The sequence below is a fragment of the Protomyctophum bolini genome (assembly GCF_963924005.1).
Source record: "Protomyctophum bolini genome assembly, chromosome: 20".
NCBI lineage: Eukaryota > Metazoa > Chordata > Actinopteri > Myctophiformes > Myctophidae > Protomyctophum > Protomyctophum bolini.
In genome coordinates this window covers 19129507-19152166 of record NC_137881.1, presented here as the reverse complement: position 1 = coordinate 19152166, position 22660 = coordinate 19129507, and the positions used below count along the sequence as shown (strand labels likewise).

Below are 22660 nucleotides of genomic sequence, written 5' to 3'. Positions count from 1 at the left end.
CTCACCTAGGGACACTAGTGACACATCCGGTGTTTGTCACATTCAACGCTGATGAAGGCTATAAACGCATACGTTGTTCTTGCTGTCCCGTGAGTGCTGGTGTTTTCTCTTTTAGAGATTGTTTCTGTAAAGTCTGCAATTGGCAAAACACACCAGACACTGGCCTTGTGGTTAGAGTGTCCGCCCTGAAACTGGGAGGTCGGGGTTCGATCCCCGGCCGGGTCATACCAAAGACTGTAAAATTGGGACCCAATGCTTGGCACTCAGCATCAAAGGGTTGGATTTGGGGGTCAAATCTACTAATCAAATGAGTGCGGCACGGCTGCAGCTCACTAGCCTGATTGTCAGACTCAGAGCCAGTGCGCTCAGTCGAGTGGGCGGGGTCTATGGGCTGGAAACCAGGCTAGCAGCTCACCACTCCTTGGCTGCGGCTCACTGCTCCAAGAGATGGGTCAAATGCGGAGAACAAATTTCACTGCGGCAACGTGTGTGACAAATCGTATGACTTTGACTTTGACTTGACTTTGAATATCAAAAACACAATGAGTAGAGTTTGATATTGGTTATTGCTCCGTTGGGATGCACACGCAGATCAGACACACCAAAGGTCCGACATGCGGAAACAACGGTAGGACATGCGGTTGAACATGTGCTCCCGTGTTACGGTTAGGATAGGGTTTGTGTGTGTGTGTGTGTGTGTGTGTGTGTGTGTGTGTGTGTGTGTGTGTGTGTGTGTGTGTGTGTGTGTGTGTGTGTGTGTGTGTGTGTGTGTGTGTGTGTGTGTGTGTGTGTGTGTGTGTGTGTGTGTGTGTGTGTGTGTGTGTGTGTGTGTGTGTGTGTGTGTGTGTGCAAAAGCTTTTTGGCGCTGCGTGAAGTGGCTGCCTGTTGCTGTTGTAACGCAACGCTTCAATTTCCCCTCAGGGATTAATAAAGTATATATCTATCTACAGTATCTTCACTTTTCTGTTGTGCAAAAGTTAACAAAAAGGGTACAGGCTTTAGTTCCGACATACTATTGGTCCGACAACCTACCTAAAACCCTATCCTAACCGTAACCACAAACACGGGAGCACATGTTCAACCACTGTCAAGGCCAGAAAGTAGTTTATTGACACTCAGTAGGCGTTCTAGCATAACTTCCTGGTTTGATGATGTCACACGCATACCCTCTATAGTGTGAACACTATATAGGCCATTGTTATTTATCACTCAATGATGAATTTCCGGTTGATAATGTATATCCATAAATAAATGTCTTCTGTCTTTTCAAATTCAAAAGTAGCAGATCTACAAGCTCAAAATGACTCACTTTGCTGCATGTTTTGAGCTTGCAGATCTATGCTGCTTTTGGTGCTATTGTGTCGTATGATCAAGTAGGCCATTCATTTATGGAAAACACAAACTAAAACACACAAAGTTAGAATATGGAGATAAGAGGTTCCGCGCTGGCAGAGACGATACAGGGTGGTTACAGTACGTCTCCAGTTTTCACTCCAGCGGTTGATAACTGACTCTCTCCACTGGAATGGCCAAATCATTCTGAAAACAGAGGCAGGGCAGTTGGACAAGAATATTACCATACGCATACATATACCAGCTCGGTGGCCTTGCCATTAGAGTGTCCACAGTGGTGGAGTGTAACTAAGTACAGTAGACATTTGAGGTATTTTTACTTGAGTATTTCCAGTTTTCAATAACATACTTTTACTTCTACTCGGAGGCACTTTTACTCCACTCCAATTATTTTAAAACTTAAGTTACTATTTACTTTCTAGATTTTGATTAATATTACAAAACATACAGTACATCAACCACTTATAAATATACCGATCTACAAGCTCACAACGCATTGCTTTGCCTTTCAAAGGATTTTTTAAAATACATTTACACATTAGACATTTTGTGAAATTGGACATTCCGCCTAATGAGTACTTTTACTTTTAGTACTTTAACTATATTTTGACGCCAATACTTTTGTACTTTTAATCAAGTAAAGTTTGAATACCGGACTTTTACTTGTAAAAGGGTATTTCTCCACAGTGATACTTTTTCTTGAGTACTACTATTAGCCATAAACACACACACACCAGCTCAGTTGCCTTGTGATTGTGACTCGGAGGTCGTGGGTTCAATTCCCGGGGGGTGTACTTAGCTACCTCAAGCAACCTCACACCATGGAAACAAGGAGATAGCCTGGAGATAGCCTGGCCTTTGGGCAACCTGGTCATTAGCCGTTGGTTCCCAAAGCTGCTTATATTGAATGAATAATGATTTTTCGGGCTGACATTCTTGAAAGGAATACACTCACACACTGTGTATCTGCTCGGTACAGTACAGTTTTTTTCTTTTCTTTTAATAAGGCAACTTTTCCGTCCCTCCTGAAGAAGGTCCGGAGGGACCGAAACTTTACCTTATTAAAACTAAAAACTCTTTATTTTTTTTATCCCGAAAGAGACATTTGTCTTGGATCCCAAGGACCCGCCCTGTATCTGTATGCTGCATGGCGTGTAGCCGAGACTTTACGTCAAGGCTGTGAGACCTCAATGAGTCTTAATCACTTGAATATGGAGCCACGCCTCCTTGAGAAGAAACCTTGAACCTTGTACAAGAGTTTTTTCTTTTAATAAGGCAAAGTTTCGGTCCCTCCGGACCTTCTTCAGGAAGGAGGTCTGGAGGGACCGAGACGTTGCCTTATTAAAAGAAAAGAAAAAAACTCTTGTACCAAGCTGATACACGGTGTGTGCGGGTGTATCTTCATTCCTTTCATTGATGTCCACTGGCCTACGCACCTGTGCATACGCCTGATTTCTAGGTGTGCGAAATCTTTTTCCTAGAGCTGACATTATCGCCATGGTGTATGCGTTTTCTCTTGCAGGAGCGGCAGACAGTGAGCACTTTCTGTTTCCCTGCCTGCCTGGTACGCCCCTCTCCTCCACCAGCCTCTGCTACCTGAGGCCCAGCCAGCTGTCCACCGCTGTGAGCCTGCTGGAGTTGTACTGCGACAAGAACCACTGGCCGCTGCCCGAGTACCACCTGTACTCTGCACCAGGACCCAACAACCAGCTGTGTCTCATATACAAGGTGAGACAATAAACTAACTACGTAATACATGGTTAGACAGCAAACTACTGCTCATATACAAAATTACCAACTATTACTCATATACAGGTTAGATTTAGAATGATATCAAATATAATGCCAGCAAGAGTGTTGTTCTTATTTGTAGAACAAAAGAGGACAAAAGTCAAACATTTCCTGATTTTAAACTATCTTTTAACACTCTCTGTGTCTGTAGTAAAGTCAAATATCTTCTTGGACATTGTATTAAAGAACAGTTGACAGATGATGATATACACAGACAGTGTTGTAGGATGTACAGTATGCACAGGCGAACGCAAGTTCAGTATGTGTTCAGAAGCAGTTAAGATTACTCTATTTAGAGCTTACTGTACACCACTCTACACTGCCCACTTGTGGTCAAGCTACAAGAATCTGCTACTTTTCATGCTTTTGTGTGACACTGTAGCCTCGTATGATCATGATCAAGTAGGGGGTTCATTAACAAGAATGACACGCGTATCATTAACTGCCAAGTGAAACAAGCGCTCTCCGTTGTGCATATGCCCCCCCATATTATTATTAATTTTTTAACGTGTATGTTTCTCTGTGTCACAACCTTGCGGCCGTTGTTTCCTGACGTTCTGTTCGAGGTTCAATCACTGTTTTGTTCCTGCTCTCCAGTTGGCTCATAACAACCGCTGTTGTTCTGGATCGCTAATACCAGGCCAGCCAATCATGACTAGGTCACGCTACTACGTGATTGGCTACACGAGTGGAGTGGTGCAGACTCCCATTGGCTTAGGCGGTGCTTCAGAGTATACCATTGGCTTAGGGGGCAGTCAAGCATGACTTGGTCGCTAAAGCCAACAGCAGAGGATGTAGGCCAGGCTTCACCTGGCGAAAAACACAAGTTAGAATATGGAGATAGGAGGTTTATGCCCAATGACAGCAATGTTATATAAAAGTTGCGCGCGTGTGTGTGTGTGTGTGCGTGTGCGTGCGCGTGCGTGCAGGTGTATATCCCATCCATCAATAGCAGCTTCATGCCAGACAAGCTGTGCACGTTGGTGGAAAATGCCAAGGAACTGGCAGCTCAGAATGCACTCTGGAGTCTCGGTACGTACACGCACGCACACCCCACTCATTCACTCATTCACACGCTCTGCAAGGAACACAAAGTGTATCTTTCCTGCCTGTTGTGGCCAATTATATGCTACTTAAACACACCACGCCAAACACACACACACACACACACACACACACACACACACACACACACACACACAGACACAGACACAAGCTCTTGTGTGCAATGCCACTGTGTCCCCATTCGTTGGGGCTCTCGCACAAAGCTCTTACCGCCATGTGACACACTTAAGTAGTGGAACTGTATCTCCACACATGCACTACTGTACTCACGTGCGCGCGCACACACACACACACACACACACACACACACACACACACACACACACACACACACACTGGCTTGGGCATCTCTCTACTTGTAGTATACTAACTTCATTGACATACGGAAAAGTAAACACTCATTATAAAAAAAAGTTTTTTTCCCTCCTCTCTCTCGCACGCACGCACGCACACACACACACACACACACACACACACACACACACACACACACATACGCGCGCACACACACACACACACACACACACACACACACACACACACACACACACACGCACACACACCGGCAATACTGCCACTTGTCTGCCAAGTTGCCACGGGGCCAAGTTCATTTCTTGATTCTTCTAGCCCTATTACCTGCCAATGTATCACATTCCTGCTGGTCCCCATCCATACAAAATAATTATTCAAAGAATAAACAATGGTGCTTTAGCATACAGTACAAGCATTCACTGTGCAACAAGAGATTCACCGTTTTAAGGCCAACATAATCACATTAGCATTTAACACACACACACACACACACACACACACACACACACACACACACACACACACACACACACACACTTTTTTTGTTTGGCAAAATATTAATAATACTGTCCAAGTAACTGTGCCCACGCAAGATACAGGGCCAACAGTTTCTGTATCTTCATGACATGTTTAAATCGACTCTGAAAGCGAAAGCTTTGCAATTACAACTTGTCGCCTGGAGAATGCGAGCTTCTGACAGCATCTACGTACTTCTGGCAGCATAATATTGATCCTCGGTTAGAATGAAAAGCCACAGTAAAAATCACAGTACAGTCCTTCACTTACCGCCGCCTGACACACTTAAGTAGTGGAACTGCATACTTCACACATGCACTACTGTACTCGCGTGCGCACGCTAGCACGCACACACACTGGCATGGGCATCTCTCTAGCTTTAGTATACTAACTTCATTGACATGTACGAAAAAGTAAACACTCACATATTATAAAATTCCTCCTCTCTCACACACACACACACCGGCAGTAGCATATCACCTGCCAATGTATCACATTCCCGCTGGTCCCCATCCATACGAAATAATCATATTCAAAGAATAAACTTTAGCATACAGTACAATCATTCACTGTGCAACAAGAGATTCACCGTTTTAAGGCCAACAGAATCACATTAGCATGTTTAACTGCTCCTGACGGAACGTTCCGTCAGAAGGAATCCAACCAGCAACTGCTTCTTGGCAAAATATTAATAATACTGTCCAAGTAACTGTGCCCACGCAAGATACAGGGCCAACCGTTTCTGTATCTTCATTTAAATTGTTTCTGACTCTGAAAGTGAAAGCTTTGCAATTACATCATGAAACTGCAATGTGGCGCGCGCACACACGCACACACACTGTGCCCACGCAAGATACAGGGCCAACAGTTTCTGTATCTTCATGACATGTAAATTGTTTCTGAGTTCTGACTATCGCACGCGTGAAAGCGAAAGCTTTGCAATTACAACTTGTCGCCTGGAAAATGCGAGCTCCTGACAGCATCTATGTACTTCAGCATAATATTGATCCTCGGTTAGAATGAAAAGCCACAGTAAAAATCACAGTACAGTCCTTCATTTGCACAGTGGTTTTTTTCAACCTTTTTTCATGTCGAGGTGCATTATTTATTCATTCAGCATTTGAGCAATTTGATGAGAACGTAACTATTCTGTCCGTGCTGTGTTGATGTGGTACCATAGGAGATATAACGGCAAACGATGATCAAAATATAAATTTTTACATTCTTTAATTATGTATACTTCTTGTAAATTAAGTAGGCCATTGTAATTAATTAATCTGAATTAATTGCATTTTAATCAAAACCTGAGAAGCTTTTTTTGGTCAATAAATAGAACAGTTGACAGATAAATAGATTTTGGTATACGAGTGAATCAATTAATCATTTTCCCATCATCAACTGGGCCAAGCAAAGCGGTCTGATCGACTTATTCTCCCATTGTGTGTATGTGTATGTGTATGAATGCCCGAAGGTCGTCCCAAATGGAACCAAATGGACCTGGTTCCATTTGTACACTCTCAGAGTTAAATTAACATTGATTTTAAAATATAAATCAGGGTCTCAGAGATAGAAAACAAATGCCATTAAATGGTGGTTTGTAGACTAATGCATGTCCTTGAAATTTAACGGGTTGAGAATCACTGCTAGGGTCACATACTGCTGTGACATGCATCTGCTGTTTTAGAATTTCTTGGAAAAATCTTGAAAGTGTGAGCACAGTGTCAACAACTGATTTAGAAAGCTTTTTGTTGAATCGGCCTCAGGTCTTCATTATCGTTAGCTTTATGTTTTGTGTGTGCGCGCGTGAGCCTTTTGTAAGTAGAATCCAAAAGAAAGTACGCAAATCTCCAAAATAAATCCTACAGGTGCTGAACATAAAGATGATAAACAGGCTGTTTAGCAGCTCCCAGAGGTAGTTTTATTAGGAGTAGTTGGATGACAACATTTGTCAGGTATCATACCTGACGAAGACTCGCTTGGGGTAGAAAAATTGTCATCCTACTCCTTAACCCATTTTGGACTGAGGTCGATTAAAAAAATGCTTCTAAATCCTAATTTTTTTCTGAAAAACCTATGTTTCTATGTCAGTGGTGCTCAACCTTTTTCATGTCAAGGACCCCCAGAATTATCTCTATTGGGCCACGGACCCCCATCTCAAAATAGGGACCCCCCAGAAACAAATATTTTAGTTAAAAATGTTCGCTCTGAAATATATATTCAATGATTTGCGCCACAGATCTACAAGCTCGGCGTGCTACGAATAGCTAAATTATAACATAATGTTTAAAACACCAAAAGGGGTTACAAGAAACAGTGTTTTTCGTGCAAAACTAATGCTTGGAATGGATTCAGAATCATGAAAACCCTCTAGTTTGTTACGTCACATGCTACTTAAAGCATGATGAAATTTAGAACATTTTGCCATAATTGGTTGTTGATGGTATGGTACCCCAACTTTCAGCAACTGTCAAAAATGCCCCTAGGGTGGTTGAATAGAAACCAATGACATGCATTACATATCCCATATGTGGGATATGTTAGTAGACACCTTTACAAACACATTGGTGAAGAACATTCTTGGTAAGAAATGTATTCCCAGATTTGACATTATTCTGATAATATCCCCTGACTAAATTGGATACTTTTGTATGTGCAGTTAAATAAGCTGACAATTGTAATTGAATTGCATTCAATCGTTAGATTATTTTAATGGAATGTGTAGTGACTGGGGATGAACAGACTTGTGGTTTGACATTTACATTTATATTTGTATTGATCGACTATGTTAACTCGGTCTGAGCAAGTAGCCCATATAGTATAATAATTCCCCCCCCCCCCCTTCCCCCAAAAAGGCATGCGGGACCCCCAAATTTGCAGGGGGGCCAATATCCCAAGGTTGGCAGGTCTGCACAGTTTAATGAAGTCCCCATCCATATGAAACCCAGGAGCACACAATGAATAAACATTTTGTACTGTAAGTTAAGTAGCGTATGAATTATACAGTTCAGATCAGCTTTCACAGGAGGGAGTATGCATATCGCCTCTGTTGGGTGGAAATGTCATACGTGTGTCCTCAACCTCAAATGTTACTTTCCAATGTTTGTGTTAGGGACAAGATGACAAAAATGTTCCCTTCATTGTCAATGGCATTTTTAAAACAAACATTGAACCAAAGACAAACATTAAATTATCTTTATTGTTAATGGCATTTAATGTTTGTGTTAGGGACAAGATGATGAACATTTTCCCTTCATTGTCAATGGCATTTTTAAAACAAACATTGAACTAAAGACAAACATTAAATTATCTGTATTGTTAATAGGGTGAATGTAATGCAAAATCTATGTAAAGAGCCTTGGATAAAGGCGCTATATAAATGCACAATTTACCAATTTAATGTAACCTTCATTGTCAATGGCGCTTTTAAAACAAACATTGAACTAAAAACAAACATTAAACCTGTATATACTAGGAGGAAAAATAGCAAAAGTAGCAGATCTACAAGCTCAAAATGCATTGCTTTGGCACCACATTTCGAGCTTGTGTATCTGCTACTTTTGACGATTGTGTGTCACACTGTAGTGTGATCAATTACGACGTTAATTTACGGAAAAGAAAACTAATTTGGAGGTAAGAGGTCTCTGCCCAACAGCAATGATGTAGTGTATTTTACTGCCAAAGAAGAGGTCCACAGCTCAGCTCTGACTTCAATGTTATGGATTGAATTGGATTTAAAAGTCAAAATGGAGTTTTTATAAACTAGGTATACTTTGTAGTTTATTTGAAGTTGTTTTCTTTCTGTCTATTTTAATTTCCATAACACGCAGAGCTCACATTGCAACAGCAGTTTCATTTCCCCCAATTTGCATAAACATGTCTGATTTCTTCAACACCCCCAGTCAGTTCTCATTTCATGGGTGGCATTGTGTTTGTAAATTCATTCCAAGGGCACCGGAGCGCTCTCTTGTCTTTTGGGCATTTAGCAGTGTTGTGACGCGTCCCGTTAAAACAGAATTCAGAGCATCGCCGAGAGCACAACTTAACACCCCGCACCATTTCCCACATTGCAACCGTGGCTGTAGCAAAAAAAAATAAACGCTTATTAACCGGCTGAACTGGTTCCAAGCCATGCATTACAGTGGGAAATTATTCAACAGAGGTGCTGAGAGCGTTCCTACTGTTCTGCCATTGCGCACCCTTGGGCACCGTGCAGCCTCATTTAAGTCGAGCAACAATCCAAAAGTTTTTATTCTTCATTTTTGTGTTAATCACTGTCTTGAGTTGCATTTTAACCGACCGAAACGGGGAAAGCGTCCCGTGTCGTTTTAGATTTTAGAGTTGGATATATTTAAATGAATGGGGACGAGGCACTACTTAGAAGGTGTTGGTGCTATAATAAAGTTGTTCTCTACCTTTTCAGGCCGTGACCACCCTTAAGCCATTCTGACCTGAGATCAGATTCTAAAAATGTCTTCTACATCCTGACAGTTTTCATTCTGACCTGAGATCAGATTCTAAAAATGTCTTCTATGTCAGTCGCTCTTCGATTTTTCAAAAATAGCAGACCGACAAGCTCGAGCTTGAGCTATGAGCTTGTAGATCTGCTATTTTTCAATAGCTAAAGCATAACGTAATGTTAACACCAAAACGGGTTCCCGACCAAAATGGGTTAATGTGTTAACCACTTGAACCCTACCGTTCGTACTCTGGAGTGCCAAAAGCTCTGAATGCGTTGTGTTGCTTATGCGTGGCGGTGACCTTGCAGATCGGCTATTTGCAGCGCAGAAACGGGATTCGTCGTAGAGCTTCAAAAAGAGCACACCAGACCCGAGGGACCCCAGTCAACATATTATTATTCACGTATACCGTATATCATTTATGTGGTTATGGCGCTTGGAGGTGCTGGGTTCTTATATAATTTAAGCGGTTAGCCCATTAAAGACCTGAGGCCGATTCTACAAATCCTAACAATTTTCTGAAAAACCTATGTTTCTATGTCAGTGCTGCTCAAACTTTTTCCATGTCAAGGACCCCCAACATTATATGTATTTGGCCAGGGACCCCCCACACACACGAGTAAAACACCCCTGTGAAGTGAGGGGCGCTCTCATCATCATACATCATTTCATTCCGGGCCAATTAGAATTTGCGTCCTCCCCATTTTCGTCTTCAATGTTTGTCATGCAAATGTTTGTCCTTACACAAACACTCAAAATTGTACATTCATTGTCAGTGGAATTTAATGTTTAGTATTAGGACAGTTTGTTTTCCACACACTAAAAGCTGGACATAACGCCCCTCATTTTTTCAAAGAAATGCATATGGAACACTGTCATTCTCAGATATACTGTGTACCGTAGACCGCTTTCTTCGTCTCGCCCCCACGGGAATTCGGACCTTTTCCCACGGTGCTCCCACATGGTTTTTGAGAGGATTATGCCAAACACTGCTGAAACCAGGTGTGGTGCAATCTGCTGAAAGCTCCACCCTCAGATTTTAGTCCATTTTGAGCAATTTGAAAAACACTTTCTGCCAGGGTTTTTGAGCAATCTGCGTGAAATGTTCTACACACAGTCTATGGACCATTATCTGAGCAAAGTTTGTATGTGAAAGTTTGCATGCATAGCAGCGATAACAGGCACTTCGGACAGGCACGACTCATGCCTTGTTTGGCCAAAAGCCATGGGACTTGTTTAGACATGTGCCTTGACTCATGCAGACAAGCAGCAATAAGAGGGGTCAAGGAAGGCAGCAATAAGAAAATTACTATATGCAATACGCACAATAAGCATGGCACACTAATGTCTCTCACTGACGGCTCCAGACTCCCGAGGGCTTCAGTGAAACCGTCACGGCCTTGACTGTCTGGGCCTCCATGTATGGATTTGAGACTTCATGGTGTGTGTTGATATATGGGCTATAGAAACGAAAATGATTGCTCCAAATTCCTACTATAAAACCATATGACTAAACGTAATGGGCAGTTATTTGAGTCGTTGTGTAACACTAAAATAACGACAAAACATCCATCCATCCCTCTTCAACCGCTTATCCGTAGTCTGGTCGCGGGGGCAACAGCTCCACCAGAGAGCTCCACTTCCCTCTCCAGGGCAACATTAGTGACTTCCTCCTGGGGGATCCCGAGACGTTCCAAGGCCAGTGAGTCAATGTGTTTCCTCCAACTGCGCCTTGGTCTGCCCCGAGGTCTCCTCCCAGTGGGACGTGCCTCGAGCAAAGTCCTTTAGATGCTCATGTGGGCCTGGCCACGCGCATGCAGGGAGAGAGAGAGAGAGAGAGAGAGAGAGAGAGAGAGAGAGAGAGACCCCATACTAACAGACAAAGGACAAAGTGAAGCTGCAATTTCAGGGAGGGCTTTACTACTACTGTAGCTAGCTACTATACATGATTAAAGAACAGAGGCCACGCGCATGCAGAGAGAGAGAGAGACTCTCTCTCTCTCTTTCTCTCTACTGGTAGATCGCGATCTATCTTCTGGGCACCCCTACTATACATGATTAAAGAACACATGCCATGCGCATGCACGCAGAGAGAGAGAGAGAGAGCCCATACTGACAAACAAAGTTCATCTGCAAGTTCAGGGAGGGCTTTACTACTACTGTAGCTAGCTACTATACATGATTAAAGAACACAGGCCAGATGGTCCAGATGTATGTATATGCCCTCCGGGGGGAGGGGGGGGTCTACAAATCAGACCACCACTCTTCCCTTGAAGTCCAGTCCACTCTCTCTGGTATCTCAAAAAGGTCTCTGATATTCTGCTAATTAAAACTGCTGCGGTGGACCAGCGAAGCATTCTGAAACTGCATGTGTGTGTGTGTGTGTGTGTGTGTGTGTGTGTGTGTGTGTGTGTGTGTGTGTGTGTGTGTGTGTGTGTGTGTGTGTGTGTGTGTGTGTGTGTGTGTGTGTGTGTGTGTGTGTGTGTGTGTTGCTTTTCCCGAGTGTGCTCTCTCTCTCTCTCTCTCTCTCGCTCTCTCTCTCTCTCTCTCTTTCTCTCTCTCTCTCTCTCTCTCTCTCTCTCTCTTTCTCTCTCTCTCTCACTGGAACAGTTTTCTTTGAAAAGTGTCCATAAAATATGAAGATGAGAAGCAGTTAAACATAAGCCTTTCCTGTGTGTTCTTTTGAACATCTGGCCATGTGTACGGGACGGGTGGGACGGGTGCAATATGACAAAATGTTGCTGTAACATTCTGACCGTCCAATAGGATTCATGAAGACCTGCCCCAGTTTTGGGGAAAGTAGCAGATCTACAAGCTCTTCGTGCCGCGCCTCGAGCTTGTAGATCTGCTACTTTCAATGCCACCAAGAAGGGGAGGGAATTAATTTACCAATGAAACACAAAGCATAATTATGGAGATAAAAGGTTTCTGACCTCTTCTGAAAAAACAAAGCAAAAACAAAAGTGCTTAATTAGCTACAGATTATAGAAAATCAAAGAACTAACAATGGCGTTAAAAGTCAAAGTGTCTCTGCAGTTCGATGAAAAGGCCTTTGTATGCAGCGGGTGATATATCCGACGGTCCAAATCTGCCGCCGCTCTCCAGTCGTCAGGCTTCGTAAGGCTGGGACAGGGCAAGAGAGAAAAGAAGAGCAAGGGAAAGATTGGATTCGGCTAGAAGGTGTATTGGTTGACGTCTTCTCGGGATGATATCGTCCTGTGCGGTTCGCAGGCGTTGTCTCTGGTCTGCAGACCGTGGTGAAGGGCATTGTGTGGATTTAAAGCAAAGCTGGAGTAAAGTCGTGTCTGAACAATCAGTGGTTCTGTCTTGCAGCCTTCTAGGTCATGGGCATAGCAGCAGTTGGCCGGCCGTTGTGTTGGCCGTACTGCAGGTGTTGTTGTTGCTGTCATTGCATTTAGATTAGAATTCCCCAGAAATATGACATGAAACGTGACGTGACTAGGAATTGTCGCATAAATATGTTTACTGAAAACATTCAGGCTTTGGCACAAATTCTGTTAATGCAGTAAATTGCAAAAAAAATACATTAAAGTCGATGCACGCTTCCTGGCTTAAAGGGATAGTTCAGATTTTTTTAACTTAAGTTGTATGAAATACTTGCCATTAATATAGTGGTAGCAACTGTATTAATTGATTGCCCGAGTCCCGTGGTGGGAGTTCTGCTCTGGTTTTAGTGAATACTAAGTAGTTCTCGTCATTTTGTGGGGGGCGCTGGGGCCACGCAGTAAGAGTAAATTAATCAACAAAACGAACATAATTTGTATTGTTGACTTATTTCTAAAATATTAGCGCGACTTTCGTTCAACTTTGATTCCTCTATCACATGGAAAAAAAAATTGGGCGTAGTGATATGGACACAAAAAACATAGTTCTGTGTGATAGAGGGGTAAAAAAAGAACGAAAGTTGCACTAATATTTTAGAAATAGGTCAACAATACAAATGACGTTAGTTTTGTGGATTACTTTACTTTTACTGCGTGGCCCCCAGTGCCCCCCACAAAAGGACCAGAACTACTTAGTATTCACTAAAACCAGAGCAGAACTCCCACCACAGGACTCGGGCAATCAATTAATACAGTTGTAACCACTATATTAATGGCAAGTATTTCATACAACTTAAGTTCAAAAAATCTGAACTATCCCTTTAAATCGTACATTTACAGTAACACTCTTTTTTTAACCATGAAACTGGCAATTTATTCTATTTAGTTTTTCTTTTTTTACCCAGTGTCAATTATCTAATATAATTCTGGGCGCTACACTTTCTCTGCCAACCTGTGGGGGCAGCGGACTGACCTCATGCTTCCTTCTATGCATGAGGAGTCCAAGCTGCTTCTTTTCACCTGACAGGGGGGAGTTTCAGCGGCCGGACGTAGCGTGTGGAAGGAACACGTTATTCCGACCAGTTCCTTTCCCCTCCATCAGGCGACCCGGCTGGCCAGGGGGAGGTAGTTTAGATACCAGGATTACTGCATCTTTTTTGTGAGGGTACGTACCCTAGGGCACACGGGGAGAACATGCAAACTCCACACAGAAAGGCCCTTTCGCCAACCCCACCTCGAGTATGGGCACTGATGACGCGGAGGAGAGAACACGCCGCCAGCGCCCACAGCGTCCCCTGCGGGAATCGAACCCAAAACCTGTTAGCTGTGAGGCGACAGCACTACCGATTGTGCCACCCGCGTGGCCCGACAATTTATTTTTTCTCAACCTCTACACACGAATATACTCTTTATTCTAGAAGGCTGGGCTTTTCAGAGTAAAATCTGCCGTATCTGCTGGCACTCTAGCGCCTTTTATTTTGAAGAATTCCCCAGCAAAAGTTGTGTTATAGTTAATCATTTAGTTTGAAAAAAAACTGCAGCTATTAATAATAATAATCCTCTCTCTCTGTTTTCCCCAGAATGTTCCTTTCTCAGCGGCGGTGCCAGTGCAGCGGGTTCACCTGGTCCTCTCTCTCCACCACTCGTGTCTTCTACACCGGTCAACTCCTCCTCCTGCTCCTCTGGCGGCGGTGGTAGCGGTGGTCCGGGTTTGCTGATGTTCGGGGGGTCCCGGCGGCCCATCGCCTGCCTCTCCCCTGTCCCTCAGCCCCCTCAGATCCCTCCCGCTGCCCCGAGACACTGCAACTTCCCTACGCAGTCTGCCTTCTACTGACCGGTAAGACACGCGCGCATGTGATCGGTGGTGGGGGGAAAAAGTGCTCAGAGTTTTGACTAAGTGAAAGTATGAAGTCCGTTATTCGAAAGGTACTCGAAAGTACAAAAGTAGTAGCTATCAAAATGTAATTAAAGTACCCGAAAGTAGACGGTATGCAGAATGTCCCATTTCACTGGTACAACTACGCATGCGCACTCACATAGACACACGCGCACACACACACACACACACACACACACACACACACACACACCATTGATCATTTACTTGCGGGCATTGTTCTGTTCATGTGGGACACAGACCAAAATGACCCATTATATAAGAAATTCCATTAAATAGGGGTCCGTAGCCTAATTCAGGTCAAACCGGAGGCCCTAGAGCCGTAAACAAGCTTCTCTTATGCAACTCAAACAAATGACAATACAAGCATGATGAAACAATAAATATAGGATAATCAGCCTCGGGTCTTTAATGGGTTAAAACGGGCCCCCAGAGCTGTGTTGTTGCATTGGTCAATAATATAATCCATCATTGTGGTTGCGGAGTTATCATTTCATATGACAAGTTGATAAAGTGGCCGTGAATGCTTTCAGAATGTAAAGATCAGAAGAGCTCTCGCCACGACACCTCATAAAGTTATTCCAGGGAGAGGGTCTGAGTGGCCCAATTCATCACAGTGATGAATTGCATTGACCGCAGCATTGAACATTGTGCCTACTGTTTTTAAATGCCAGAGTTTCTACATAGTCTACTCCAGCCATAGTCTACTCAGAGCATTCTTTAATATGTATATATTTTTGTTCTATGACCATGTAGAGACAAATGTCTCAAAGGAAAGACGAGAGTGAGCTACTTTCATCAGGGGAAAACGTGTGTCACCAACGATGTTCCGTTCTGTAGTTATTGGCAGTTGGCAGTTTTTCACCAAAAACACTGGCTAAATCAATAGTTCTCACATGTTCGAGACTTTTTCAAAAATATTTAAAAAGAATAGCAGCAGTACAAGCTCGTGGAACGAAGCTCTGCAAAATGCTTTTGGTTTTTAAAATTTGGCCTGGGCGATACGACTTCAACTTTTTCCTCAATTATGATTAAAATAAACGTATCCGCCTACCAGAATCAGATCAGAGCCCCGCACACATGGCGGCTCCCTGAAGAGTGTTTGTGCCAAGTTTGGTGTGGATTGGAGCAACAGTGCATCTGTGGCTACACGCATGTGGCTCTTCTGTTGGTAGACCTCGTTCGTGACCGACCCTCTTGGCAATTTGAATAGAGAGAGAGAGGCTTCAGAGTGAAGTAACTGTAGTTGCTGTCCATGTTGCTGAAGTAACTGTAGCTGCTGTCCATGTTGCTGAAGTAACTGTAGCTGCTGTCCATGGTTCTGAAGTAAATGTAGCTGCTGTCCATGGTTCTGAAGTAACTGTAGCTGCTGGCCATGGCTCTGAAGTAACTGTAGTGTTGATGACCAATGACTTGGGGAGAGAGAGAGTTATTTTGCACACACACACACACACACACACACACACACACACACACACACACCTGTGTCGACTAATCACATACTACCAGTGGTGACGAGTTGTAGTGGTGAGTTGCTGCGTGTGTGTGTGTGTGTGTGTGTGTGTGTTATGCGCGCAGTGCTTTCTAGTGAGGCTGTATTAAATGAAGCGTGAGAATTGTCCATCCTAACTACTAATGAGTTGACAGCTTGATGTAGCAACTTGACAACTGCACAAACTTTAAATTAAAGGTTGAAAGAGAGAGAGAGAGAGAGCGCGCGCGCGCGCGTGTGTGTGTGTGTGTGTAAAAGAGAGGGCTACACATGCATGCACACACATTCGCAAACGCACACACAGGTTGGATGTGAGTGTGAGAGATGTAGGGACTCCTCAAGCACACTGCCAAAATCATGCCCAACAATATTCCAAACCCCGTTCTAATTAAGGGGCTGGTTCTGGACTGACACACATGACATGACACAGCTTGGTGTTGGAGGAAACTAATTGGGGAGCCCTGCTGTGTAGACTATGACAACCATTACCAATGAGCTGCCGTGCAAATTTCAGGAAATCTTAAGCATATTCCTTTCATTTCTTTTCTCTTTTAGAGTATATCCAATTATTCTTAATGTATTTAGTTATGCCAATCAATTCCTCCCTACACATGTCTGTGTTGCTGCCGGTGTTAATTCGATCGGCTAAAACTTTGACAAAGAAATGCTCGTTGACCACCTTTTTTCAATGACGACAACTAAATAAAAACCAAGCTACGATGACTAAAACTATGACTAAATGTACTGTCAATTTCCTCAACAAATAAAAAAAAGGTGGGTCAACGAGGGTCGTGCTGCGACATGTTGTGAGCTTGTAGATAGTCTATTTTCAGCATGCAACCAAGTGTAACACCATTGAGGTCCACCACGATGTGCTTTAAGTCGACAAAATCAACTGTAGATTCAGTCGACTAATACTAAACTAAAACTCTACATTTCAGGTCACTAAAATGACTAAAAAGGAAGTTCTATTCAAAAGACAATGACCAAAACGAAAAAAAAATTAGCTGTCAAAACACACACACACACACACACACTGTTCCAGTACGCTGATCACACGTGGCACCCTGCAGCATGTCATCTCTGCCTCGTGTTCCCCCCCACCCCCCGACAAACGCACACAAACCACACTAACTCAACCCACGCACTTTGGCACAAAGCCAGCCAAGAACTGTTTCCGATCGCTAGACTCTTTCCTCTTCATCCCCTGAGCCATCATCGATGTATTTTGTGTGTAAACTCCCTGGGGTGTACATCGAGTGCAGAGAGCGGAAGGAATGAGAGAGAGAGAGAGAGAGAGAGAGAGAGAGAGAATTGACAGAAAGAGAGAACTTGACTGTACGTTATCCACGAGCTGTCACTCGGCTGTCTGTAGACGCCTCCTCACTGTGGTTCCTTTGACGAGGGGGGGGGGGATAGAACGGCGAGGCGGGAGAGGGGATGAAGATGAGAATCTGCAAAGAGTAGTACTCCTCCTCGTCTTCCTTCGCCGCCAGCTCCGTCGTGGCCATTGTTCCATTCTTTCCGTCTCGTTCGGCCCTTCTTCCTCCCGTCATATACCGCCGCCTCAGGCCTCGGGGACAAAATGGAGGAGAGGCAGAAGAGAGAGAGAGAGAGAGAGATTATGTTGGGTTTTCATTCTGCTTCTTTGTTGGGTTCCTTATAGAAAACCAACAGATTCCTCCTGGAGGTGAAGGGAAGGGAGAGGTGGGGTTCTCGTAACATCTGTCGATGCTTGTCCTCTTCTGATGCTTTGTTTTTCTAATATGCATGAGGCTTATGCAGTTTTATCTTTACCAAGTATGAGGGAGAGAGATTAGAGAGACGCACACACACACAGGTTTTGATAACTTTTGGGAACTTTTAAATGAACAGTGTGGTGTACCACAGTATAGTACATTGTTGTGTTCTGGCACCTCAGACACTGTAGCAGCAATAACAGTCGTCAGAGAGCGTACGGGGAACAAAGAACTCTGGAACAATGGAAATGCAATCCTAACTTTGTAAAATATGTTGTGGCAAGGACCCTCATACAACATTGGTGTATGTATGGGTCAAAATATTCCAAATATTAAGCAATTTTGACAAAGATTATTTTGGCTTGTCTTCATAGACCTGGTTGCTTATTTCTCTCACGAAAATGTGCAGCTTATCTCAAACTGACTAACCCACCAGTCAGTAAGTAAGCCTTGGCGAGCCATGAGGCCCATTTGGGCAGGAGCCTATCTCCTGTTTCCTTAGCTTGAGGCAGCTTGACATGACACTAGTATGTCCCAGGGACTTACCCCCAGTCCAACCTGAGGCCAAGCAGGGAGGCACTGGGTCCATCGAACCCCGGCCCTCCCAGTCTCAGGATGGACAGTCGGACACACTAACCACAAGGCTACTGATGTGGTTGTCGGTTTGCAAACTTGACGAGTACGTTTGCAAACGGATAGATTTCTCAAATCCATTGTCTGTGACATAATAACCAGTTTGTCTGTTCTCTCTCTTTCTCTCTCTCTCATGTCTGAGACGCTATTTACTTCCAGAGAGAGACAATTGAGTTCAGGCCATGAGCACGAGTGAGGGATGTTTTGCATAATGGAGTCGCTGGAGGAAACTAAGCAGTATATTGAAGAAGGAGAGGTCGCACAGAAGTTGAACACGATCTTGGCACTAGCAGGCAAATTGGATTGCAACGGACGGGGACGTTTGGAATGCCTACGTTTTGAAATGCCTACTTTTGCTGTGTTTGAATTTAAATCCAGAAAAGTAACAGTGTTACATACAGATGTGCCATTGGCGACTCAGTATATTGTCAGTGCGTTGTCAGAAACAGAACAGTTCAGTACATTGTCAGTGCGTTGTCAGAAACAGAACAGTTCAGTACATTGTCAGTGCGTTGTCAGAAACAGAACAGTTCAGTACATTGTCAGTGCGTTGTCAGAAACAGAACAGTTCAGTACATTGTCAGTGCGTTATCAGAAACAGAACAGTTCAGTACATTGTCAGTGCGTTGTCAGAAACAGAACAGTTCAGTACATTGTCAGTGCGTTGTCAGAAACAGAACAGTTCAGTACATTGTCAGTGCGTTGTCAGAAACAGAACATCGTCAGTGAGAAAGGGGGGCAATTGCCAAGTTGTTATTATGTTAATTCTATTAATCTCTGGATGGATGGATAGATGGATAGATAGATAGAACGAACTTGGGGAAAACATGCATTTTCAAAAAACTTTCAGGAAAAGATTAGGAAAGCGTGTGAAGAGTTGGAATGGCTCATCTGTGTGTGGTTTCCACCAGACGGAGACGATATATTAACTCACTCACCTGTTTTGATGTGTTGTGGTGTCTTTAGTTTTTACACTAGATGGCGCTCTTAGCTCACCAATGATCCACTGTTCGAGTCCCAGTGAAGCCAAGAACAAGGACATCACGTGCTCGCTAAAACTCGCCTCCCGTCTCCTTCCATGTTAGAGGATTTTCTAGAACCTCTCTCGTCCTGTATCGTTCCACTTTAGCGACGACCACCATTGCATTTTCAATGGGCTCTAACTATCCGTTAGACGTACTGTATTTACAAGCGTCCGTCCCCATAATGAGAGAGCGAATGGCTCTCTTATTACAAATGGTCAGAGATGCGATCGTAGTGAAGATTAATTTTGATTGATTATAAATTGAATGCCTGGAAAATATTAATGTATCAGTAGGCGGTGCTAGAGGCATAATTAGACACTGTCTAATTACAGGTCAGACACTTACAATGTGTCGTACTGTATATAATGTATAGTTGAAACTGTGGTTGGCATGCTTGTAAAGAAAGAAAAGCAGGTCCGCTTCCTCTGGAAACCGCCCTTGGTTGAGGCAGTGGGTGCTCAGCTTTAAATATAACTTAACAATAAACCCAAGCGGCACTCCAAAATAAAAGATGCATATTTCTCATTTTATTGAGAATGCTTAACGTGCTTTTTCCGTTGTTGTTCATTTACGGTTGGCATGCTTCTATGTTGCTGTTCAATCAATATCTCCCTGTACTGTCAGCAGGAGTCTGCAGGCTTTCACTAATTGACAGCCTGGCGCTGAGAACCACTGACTGCATGCTGCCCAGTCAGAGATGTGCCTTTATAACCCATAAGACCTGACAACAGATTCTACAAATTAATGTCAGCTAAATCCTGACAGTTTTCTGGAAAAACCACATCAGTGTTTCTCTTTGGCCGCCGACCCCCAACTGAAAATATGTAGTTCCAGGGGTTCCAGGGGAAACAAAGATTTTAGTTAAAAAACGTTCACTCTGAAAGAATATACATTCAGATTTGAGGCACATTTTCACGATAAAAAGAAAATAGCAGATCTACAAGCTTGTAGCTCGCCAAGCGAGTTTGATACAGCCAAAACCCGCCACTCGTGTTTCAAATCGCCATATCCTTTGATTGGCTGGTGATAGTCTATAAACATGGGAATGTCCGTGCGGTTTGTCTGTCTTTGTGTCTGTCCGTTCGGCCGTGTGTGGCACGGACCAGACCGGCTTGGAGCAGCTCCGTATATGCAGATCTAAGTGATGATCCAGTCTTATCAGGGTTAGATGGCCGGCCATATATGGTTGCGTGACGTGTCACGAGGCGTGCAAGGTGTGACCATATATGGAGGCATGATGTCACGAGGTGTGACCATTATATGGAGACGTGATGTCACGAGGTGTGACCATATATGGAGACGTGGGGTGACTAACTGACGGACGGGAGATGCAGGTTTTCATAGTAAATGCGACCTACCGTCGCAATAAGAATGTTACGATAATAGACGGTATTGTGGTTGTAGTGTAGCATAGTAGCAATCCACGGTCGTGCTGACCTCGTGCCATGCCTAGAGATCTGTACACACTGAGAGCATTGCCATGTTTACTTTTGCTTCTAGGGACGGAAAGCAGACCTTTTTCCAGATGACCTGAGAGGTCTGGTTGGTTCATCATAATATTGAACAAAATTTGAAAAGCATTTTGGTCCTAAACGATTGAAAGCTTTATAGAGCAAAAGTAGTATTTTGAAATGGATCCTCTGATATACAGCAAGCCCGTCTAAGGATTTAAGAACTGCAGTGATATGCTCCACTTGCTTGGCATCCGTACGGCCTCGAGCAGCAGAGTTGTGAATAAGCTGCAGTCGTCTTGTGATGGATTCTTTGACCTGTAAAGACACCGTTACGGTTAAGTAGTCAAGTCTACTGAAGATGAATGCATGGACAGTCTTTATCCTCTTTGGACAACATTAGTCCTTTAATCCGTGATGTATTTTTAAGGTGGTAGTAGGCTTTCTTTGTGATTATTTGAATGTGGATGTTAAAGTTGAAGTCTGAGTCCATGACTACGCCAAGGTTATTGACCTGACTTGTGGTTTTTCACATTACCAATAATTGAAGCTGGGCTCTGTCTTTTCATCTGCTGTATTTGTCTAATGTTGACGATTTGTGTAGAGTGAAATAAGAGCGTACCGTAGCAAATACTTTCTTTACAGGCCATTTTCTTCAAGACTAGAGAGTTTAAGCTGTACTGAATTTGCAGCTCAACAAAGGCTAATTCACCCTAGTGTACGATGGAGGACAATTTAGCCATAAATTCAATTATTTTTAAATATAAAAACTTTGAAATTAAACTAACATGTTTAGGCCTACTTCAGCATCAAATAAATTAAATTACTGTCAGCTGTCCAGCTAACAGTATGCTTTAATATTATTGGTGAAGTGGTGAAGTGATGTCGGCAAGGAAAATGTAGGCCTATATGAAAACACAGGCCTACCATACCAGGCCTCAGGTCTACCATTGCGTGGCACATCTATGCACGGAATATCTATATTCACACTAAGGGGGTGTTGTTGAGAAGAACCACACGCCCACTCCCTACGCATGATGTCCTTTGGGACACCCAGCCATTGTTTGAAGGTGCTCTTTGGTTCAAAGGCCTTATACAAAATGATGATCCCAAGGCATTTGAACTTTTGTTTATGTGCAAATGAACCATTTGTACACTCTCAGTTACAGACCCATACTGGGCCATTTGGAACCCACTCGAAGACTCGTTGAGACCCACTGGTGTAGCAGAGTGTTTTCAGTGAGCCAACATGCACACTAGCTGACTCTGTTTAACCAGAATGGAACAGAGCCTTCATTACTATTATCGTAATCGTAATAGTAATGGAATAGTAATAATAGGGCCCAAGTTCATTGCAAAAATGGTGTGTATGCATATAGAGCCCATTCAGTGGAAGCTTGTGTCTGGATATTTCAGAGCATCACAGTGAAAACCGGCTCTTCGCCAATTGGTAACTTGTGGAGGACTGGCGTCGAGTCAGATTATCTACGATACCGTTTGGTCTCGTCCAAAAAAATAAGAGAGATACAGAGAAGATATTTTTACAGCTGTGCGTTATTCCATATACAAATCCCCCAGGATCCAT

At 43.4% G+C, this 22660-nt stretch overlaps 1 protein-coding gene across 1 annotated transcript in view; it reads left to right on the top strand.

The window, feature by feature from the left end:
- Nucleotides 1-14672, top strand: part of rbm46 (RNA binding motif protein 46) — a gene marked incomplete at both ends in the record, with an annotated part of 39041 nt that extends 24369 nt beyond the window's left edge. Inside the window, 3 exons of the mRNA XM_080792253.1 lie at nt 2876-3081; nt 4074-4176; nt 14419-14672. Of these exons, the coding sequence (XP_080648379.1) occupies nt 2876-3081; nt 4074-4176; nt 14419-14672 (563 nt within the window). The remainder of the gene's footprint in view (nt 1-2875; nt 3082-4073; nt 4177-14418) is intronic.
- Nucleotides 14673-22660: the final 7988 nt, after the last annotated feature.